Source organism: Cyprinus carpio, chromosome B22 (genome assembly GCF_018340385.1).
Source record: "Cyprinus carpio isolate SPL01 chromosome B22, ASM1834038v1, whole genome shotgun sequence".
Classification (NCBI taxonomy): Eukaryota; Metazoa; Chordata; class Actinopteri; order Cypriniformes; family Cyprinidae; genus Cyprinus; species Cyprinus carpio.
In genome coordinates this window covers 32,665,329-32,673,181 of record NC_056618.1, presented here as the reverse complement: position 1 = coordinate 32,673,181, position 7,853 = coordinate 32,665,329, and the positions used below count along the sequence as shown (strand labels likewise).

Below are 7,853 nucleotides of genomic sequence, written 5' to 3'. Positions count from 1 at the left end.
TAATTCATGCCATGCCAGTAAATGGTGATGTCACTTTGTAAAGAAACACTACAGGCCAGTTTTAATAACAGCTTGTGCCAGCGCAAACCATCTGTTGGCGTTAAAATAGTACTGTCAGGATTTACTAAAGACATGCAGTGAAGAATTAGCACTGAAAAGGCGTGGATAATTAAACATGCCAATCTGCACTGTTTTGGAATTGCACTCTCGCGCTAATTTGCCCTTTTTAGTAAAACTGGCCCTACGCTTCTACAAACACACATTCTGCATTTTTATATTTAACACTGAGACGATAATGCTATCATTTTCAAAAACTTGCACTTTGAAACCCATTTTCAAAAGTGTGTGTTTTCAGGTCCCCAAAATGCTGCTGTTGTGTAAATGAACAGCCAAAACACACAAAAAGTTTTAAGTTTTAGCTGAAAATATTGAAAATGCGTCAGTGAGCCTCTTTGATGTGTTGTTGAGTAGTTGTTCACACATAAAGACTGCCGAGCACTGATCGCCCACTCATTTTCCCCTGATCACAGCCCAACCTGTCAGCAAGCTCGGGTTAGGTTCAGGTCCAAACCTGATCAACCACACCTGAACCAGCTAATTAAAGCCTTCAGGATCTCTTGATAATTAGACACGTGTTTTTTGATCAGGGTTGGAGCTGAATTTTGCAGGAAGGTAAATCTTCAGAAACAGGATTGGGCATGCCTACCCTATGACAAGCTTTACATCAGGTGTGTCCAATCCCACTCTTTGAGAGCCACTATCCTGTAGCACAGTGCTTCCCAAACCTGTCCTGGAGGACCCCCTGCCCTGCACCTTTTGTATGTCTCCCTTATCTAACAGACCTGATTCCACTCATCAGCTCGTTAGTAGAGACTGCAAGAACTAAATTGCGTGTGTCTGATTAGGGAGATATACAAAATGTCCAGGACAGGTTTGGGAAGCACTGCTGTAGAGTTTAGCTCCAATCCCAATCAAACACACCTGAACCAAGTACTGCGTTTAAAATTCCATGCTTACTTCCAGAGTCGCCACTATACTTTCTATGGTTTCTTTACTATGGCAACAGCTGATAGTACGGTGGCCAAGTAGTGCACAACACAATAAAATCGCCATCGGCGGTGCTAATTTCACTGTGATATGGCTTGTTTCCATTGTGTTGAGACTTCTATCTATTGTGTTGGGGCTTGTTTCCATTGTGTTATGCTAATTTTGTTGTGTTGTGGCTTGTTTCTTTTGTGTTGTGCTAATTTTGTTGTGGCTTGTTTCCATTGTGTAGTGGCTTGTTTCTGTTGTGTTGTGCTAATTTCGTTGTGTAGCAGGCTTTTCCTGTGTTGTGCTAATTTTGTTGTGTTGTGACGTGTTTCTGTTGTGCTAATTTTGTTGTGTTGTGACTTGTTTCTGTTGTGTTGTGCTACTTTTGTTGTGTAGTGGCTTGTTTCTGTTGTGTTGTGCTAATTTCACTGTGTTGTGACTTGTTTCCTTTGTTGTGCTAATTTTGTTGTGGCTTGTTTCCATTGTGTTGTGTTAATTTTGTTGTGTAGTGGCTTGTTTCTGTTGTGTTGTGACTTGTTTCTTTTGTGTTGTGCCAATTTCGTTGTGTTGCAGGCTTATTTCTGTGATGCGCTAATGTTGTTGTGGCTTTTTTCCGTTGTGGCTTGTTTCTGATGCGTTTTGGAGATTTTGTGGTGTTGTGTATTTATTTTTGCACAATATACAAAGTGACTAAAATTAATATTTATTCCATACTATTAGTGTATGCTGGATGCTTACATCTTTTAGTTAACATATTTGGTTTCAAAACAAAATGATTTATTTTTCAGTAACTTGAATGACACTTAATATACAATAACATTATATCATCTGTTACTAAAGTGACCTGACATAGAGCCAAGTATGGTGACTCATACTCAGAATTTGTGCTCTGCATTTAACCCATCCAAAGTGCACACACACACAACGTGAACACACACCCGGAGCAGTGGGCAGACATTTATGCTGCGGCGCCCAGGGAGCAGTTGGGGGTTCGATGCCTTGCTCAAGGGCACCTCAGTCGTGGTTTTGCTGGCCCGAGACTCGAACCCACAACCTTAGGGTTAGGAGTAAAACTCTCTAACCATTAGGCCACGACTTCCCCTCAATCTTATTAGACATTCGTCCATCCAATACAGTAAAATGTTTTTTCCAATAAAATTTTTTAGACTTTGACAACTTCTCAGAACAATAATATCAAAAACGCTTCGTTTATTTCTCTTTTTATCCTGAGTGAGGTGCTATTGTGTTAAAAAAAAAAAAAAACAACTGAATTTGAAAATCAAGGTAAATTGTACTTAATTTGTTTTCCGGGAAACATGCAAGTATCTTCTGTTGCTTCTGAAGGACAGTACTAAATGGAAAAAATATATATATTTCTACAAAATAAGAATCTTCATCCTGTTCAAAAGTTTTCTCTTAAAAGTCTCTTAATGCATCATGTTTCCTTCTGGAGCATCAGTGAGTAAAATAAAACTAGTAATGCACTCAACCACCATGGCCTGTATACACGCAAGGCACTATTGTTGAAGAAAAAGCATGTTGAAACACATTTAAAGTTTGCGGCACCACATTTAGACAAGCCTGTGCAAAACTGGGAGAATATAGTCTGGTCCAAACCAAAATTAAACTCTTTGGATGTCATAATACACACAGTGTGGCACTGGCAAAATTCATATAACTGAAGAAAGGATGAATGGAAAAATGTACCGTTACATTCTTGATGAAAATCTGCATCCATCTACCAGGATGATGAAGATGCAATGAGGATGGACATTCCAGCGAGACAAAGAACCCAAACACAGCCAAGGAAACTCTCAACTGGTTTCAGAGAAAGTAAAGCTGCTAGAATGACCCAACCAATCACCTGACTTGAATCCAATAGAAAACCTATAGAAAGAACTACAGATCAGAGTTCATAGAAGAGGCCCACAGAACCTTCAAGATTGGAAGACTGTGTGGAAGAATAGGCCAAAATCACACCTGAGTAATGCATGCGAGCTTCTCCATACAGAAGACGTCTTGAAGCTGCCATTACCAACTTCTGTACGAAGTATTAAATAAATTTCAGTAATCATGTTCATGTACTTCTGGGTCATTCCATTTTATTACAAATAACTTGATTTCTGAACGCATTTAATGTTGATTTGTTTGCACGTATGGATTACTTGGGTTGTTACCGACATCTAGTGAAAATTTTATGTCAACAGCACCTTTAGAAATATATTTACTGAGAAAATTGTTATGTGCTCAATACATTTTTTTTGTGTGTGTGTGTATATTTGGGGAAGTCGTGGCCTAGTGGTAACCCTAACCCTAAGGTTGTGGGTTCGAGTCTCGGGCCAGCAATACCACGACTGAGGTGCCCTTGAGAAAGGCACCGAACCCCCAACTGCTCCCCGGGTGCCGCGGCATAAATGATACCCACTGCTCCGTGTGTGTGTTCACTGCTGTGTGTGTGCACTTTGGATGGGATAAATGCAGAGCATGAATTCTGAGTATGGGTCACCATACTTGGCTGTGTGTCACTTCACTTCACCTCATATATATAGTAGGCTATTAGAGATCTTTGTTGTGCTGCTCTCCATGTTTTATTGCATGGTGAAACCTATAAAATAAAATTAACTACCTATTTTATTAATATTATCCACAGTCACTGCTTTTATCAGGGTTATGTAAATATACTGTAACTATGACGTTGACAGCGTTTGGGTAACTTACTATATTTCACAGCATTGCTTTTATCTGCTTCATCTCAGTGATGATTTCTGAGAAAGTAAACCAATAATAGCAGTTTATTGTTTTATGGAAAATGTATTCTGTTGACCTTATTCCAAGACCAACAATACACCCTTATATTAGAGGAACAATTCACCAACAAATAAAAATGTTAGCATTTACTCACCAAAAAAAAGACAAATTTACTTTATTTTTATTTATTTATTTTTTGAAGAATTTTTCATTCTTTCAATTTAGAATTTTGAATTCTAGCAAAATAGTTTTGTATGAATTGTGTGTGTGTGTGTGTGTGTGTGTGTGTGTGTGTGTTTTCCCGACGTCATTCCATTCCAATATATTTCAATACAGAATACATTTCTGAAAAGTATGTTTGTTAGTATCTGTGCTTTTCCAGTTATCATTTTGCGTTCCACAGAAAATCTAATGGGAGTGGAAGGACCTAAGGGAGAGTATGATGACATAATTTATTTATTTATTTTTTTTAGCTCAACTCTTCCTTTAAAGCGACGATTACGGGATACTCGATGTGTCGGGAGTATTATTGGCTATATTTCAGTCAATAGAAACTAGATTTTTTTTTTCCCGAGTGAACACTGAAACGCAACACACTCACCGTCAGCAAACCTAGGAATTCCTGTAGCACGTGCGACACACAACTTTGAGCCGTTGATGTGCTCGGGCCCGGGTGACGTCACTTCCGGGATGTTGTCAGCCAGTCGAAAGCCGTCTCCGTCGAGCGCAGTCGGTGCGTGTTTATGTCCGCGTTCGCGCCTCGCCGCATTGGGTTCGAGTTTGAGAATGGCCCGGGGTCTTCGCGTGCGCTCGCTGGCACTGTGATGCGGAAGAGGTCTCATTGATGCTGCGGGGATTTGTGTCGGAGGCAGCTCCCCGCGCTAGCTCGAGTCAGGATGATTCGCTGGATCCGACAGCAGCTGGTAACGTTACGAGCCGTTTAAACTCTTATCAACACACAATCTGTCCGCTTCATTGTTATGGTGCGTCAGCGCGAAGCTAGCGTGTGATGGCTGGCTAATTAAAGCGACTCGCAACGAATTAAATTACATTTAACGAAGGCAGCGTTTCGCTTAAAACAAACGACGTGTTGTAATATTTCCTCTGTTTTGTTTTATACAGTAGGGTGTCAGATATGAGGTCACTGAGAACACGACTAACGAGATAATTTAACGGTCGTGTTTTTAAATCGTTCTGGAGGGAAGCGCGCGTGCTGCTCCTTGTGACTGCGGGATGTTGTTGTTGTTGTTGTTGTTGTTGTTGTTTGTTTTCTCTGTTGATTTGCTTGTTTCCTTCTTACTGGCAGTTGTGTATTTTTTATTGTTTTCTGCAACAAATGTCACAAGTTACTTTACTAGTGCGCGTTATGAATACTGCAGAAAGTTTGACAGCAACTTCTCTAACTGACTTGTTGACTTCACATGCTTTGTTTGAACAAATATATAACTACCGAGCTTTAAATATATCAAATATGCAGGCAAAATTCCCCTGTAGTGAATTCCTCTATTGTTCGTCTGTCATAAGATGATCTATAGCTGTCAGATATCGGTGTTTGTCGTCTAATATAATTTAGTTTTGTTGAAACCACTAACATAACACCTTAAAATGAATTCTAGCAAAAGTGTAAGATTTTTTTTTTTTACATTTTTGTATTTGTTAATTAGTTTTTATAATCAAGCTATAATCATATGACTATAAAATGCTCTCGTAAAGTAAAAAATACTTAACAAAATGGGTATTTTAGGTACTTCACACTTAATAAAGGTAGTTTTTATTCAGTACAGTAACGGTGAAGAAATATCTTTAGAAAAAGCTCAATGTAGAGCATACAATAAAACATCTATACTGTACTTGTACAGTTATGTTGCAAGAATGTTGTACATTAGCCATATGTGAGGTTTTGAGTTACTTAGGTTGATATATACATTTTCTTATAAGCTAATGCATCTATGCCCCAGTGTTTGAACCTATTGTGTTCATTTTAAAACTACGCTTTGATTTGTAAATGGACTGTTTCCTCAATTGAAGATAATTGAATATGGTGTATAGTTACAGTGTAACGTTTCCTTATTTTAATGGTGACTACGCTTCTCAGCTGGTTTAGTAATTTACACAATATTAGGAGATTAGATAAACTAGATGTATCTTATCTTGTTTGTTCGTCTGAAGGTTGTGCCCTAACGCTGTTGGCTTCACATCACAGGAAGTGTGTTTAGATCTGGTCTCATTTCAGACACTGCTACCCTGTGGCTGTAAACTTGCGTTTGACTGTAACTTAGTTAGTGGAGATGGAAACAGTGGTGGGGCAGAACTACATCTGTTTTTCACATCTTTAAGGTGTTGCTTTTTCCCGTCTGTGTAATTGGGCTTGTGATGAGTAATTGGTGTATTTAGTAACACTGGAGTGTCCCTGCAAAGCTGAAATGGCAGTGTTGCACTTAAAGTTTTCAGAACTTCCCTCATATGGTATTTTTGCAATTGTTCTTGTCAAACAATCACCCAGTGAGGGTTTTTTTTTTCTGTTTGAAAGGATACTCCACCCCAAAATGAAAATTTTGTCATTAATCACTTACCTCCATGTCGTTCCAAACCCGTAAAAGCTTAGTTCGTCTTCGGAACACAATTTAAAATATTTTGGATGAAAACCGGGAGGCTTGTGACTGTCCCATAGACTGCCAAGTAAATAACAGTGTCAAGGTCCAGGAAAGGTGAAGCATCGTCAGAATAGTCCATCTGGCAGGCAGCGTATGCTCTTCTGTGTCAGCCGCGCCCCAAGGATACGTTTTCTACGTATATTTACACTTTGATTTGAAAGAAAACAGTGTATCAGTGCAGCATGGCTGACACAGAAGAGCGTACGCAATGCTACATTTCTCCTAATCTGATGACGAAACAAACTTCTCTATATCTCAGATAGCCTGAGGGTGTGTACACTTCTAGCAAATTTCATTTTTGGGTGAACTGTTCCTTTAATTTCTGTGCCCTGACACTTTTGTATGACTACAGGGATCAGCATGTGGGCTTTGAGCATTGTTTGCAGATTTATATTTATGAATCTCCATTTCAGGCATCATGTTACGAATCCGTGTATCCACTTGTCTGCAGATTTATTTATTGAGATGTTGCATGTTTTGGGAAAATGATGAACAGAGAAGCATGCAGGTGAATAATGGCAGGAAGATGATCTTGAGCTTTAGGGACAAATCTGTGTTTACACGGAAAGTGAGACAAACAGTCATAATGAGAGACCAGGATGTCAAATGTCTGAGGTGGGCTCTTTCAGCTTGGGCCCCAAAAACAACCACCCACAACATCCTAGTATTGCTGTTGTGAGTTTTGCACAAGCAACCACTCTTTTCTTCAGAACTGGAACATAATCTAGCTGTTGTTTTATTGCATTGAATGGGTAAGTTACAGAACGTAAGAGAGTTGAAGACATTTCCCTTAATGCGATCTTCTCTCTCAGTGTTTTATTCCTTCCTTCATCCAGCCTAATTTACACGAGGCTGCTTATGTTTCTTCATGTTTCAATGAGTCATGGGAAGTGTCTTGTTATGGCAGGGCTTAGAGTCAGGGCAGAGCACTAAAGCCTAATGTGATCTGCACTCTTGTTTGCTTTTCTGCTGCCAACGTCATTTTACACAAGCTCATCTGCTGCCATACCAGCTGCTTCCAGCTCACAATGACTCATAATCAGTCAGTATGTTTATATTTAATTTATATTTCATGTATAGTATATACATTTTTAATGTGGTATTTATTCCAGTGAGTGTATTTTAAGTAGATGTGGCTGTTAAGTTAGTATTCTATATTATTAATAGCTGTAAAGCACATGCTCATGTTCTGTGTAGATTGCAGGTGGCCACATGAGTCAATGGTCAAATGCACTTCTTGGCCAGAGTGCTCGTCTGGTGAGGTATCAGTGCAAGCAAAGTAGGTATATGGAAATGTAAACAGGCGGGACATCTGCTCTGTGTCATAATATTGGGTCTGTGCATTGCATCTTGTAGTGTAACAGCAGCCTGATGGAAAGTAACAATGAGGGCCTGAAGCAAAAATCCCATTTTCTCCTC

At 39.3% G+C, this 7,853-nt stretch overlaps 1 protein-coding gene across 6 annotated transcripts in view; it reads left to right on the top strand.

Moving 5' to 3' along the window:
• Window positions 1–4,456: 4,456 nt before the first annotated feature.
• The window catches only part of LOC109047814 (phospholipid-transporting ATPase IF-like), a 45,703-nt gene continuing 42,306 nt past the window's right edge, over window positions 4,457–7,853 (top strand). For 4 of the 6 annotated variants that reach the window (XM_019065479.2, XM_042749648.1, XM_042749650.1 and 1 more), the window contains exon 1: window positions 4,457–4,703. In XM_019065479.2, the coding sequence (XP_018921024.1) occupies window positions 4,677–4,703 (27 nt within the window). In that variant the 5' untranslated portion in view covers window positions 4,457–4,676. The remainder of the gene's footprint in view (window positions 4,704–7,853) is intronic. The other 2 variants (XM_019065480.2, XM_042749649.1) reach the window with 1 other exon arrangement.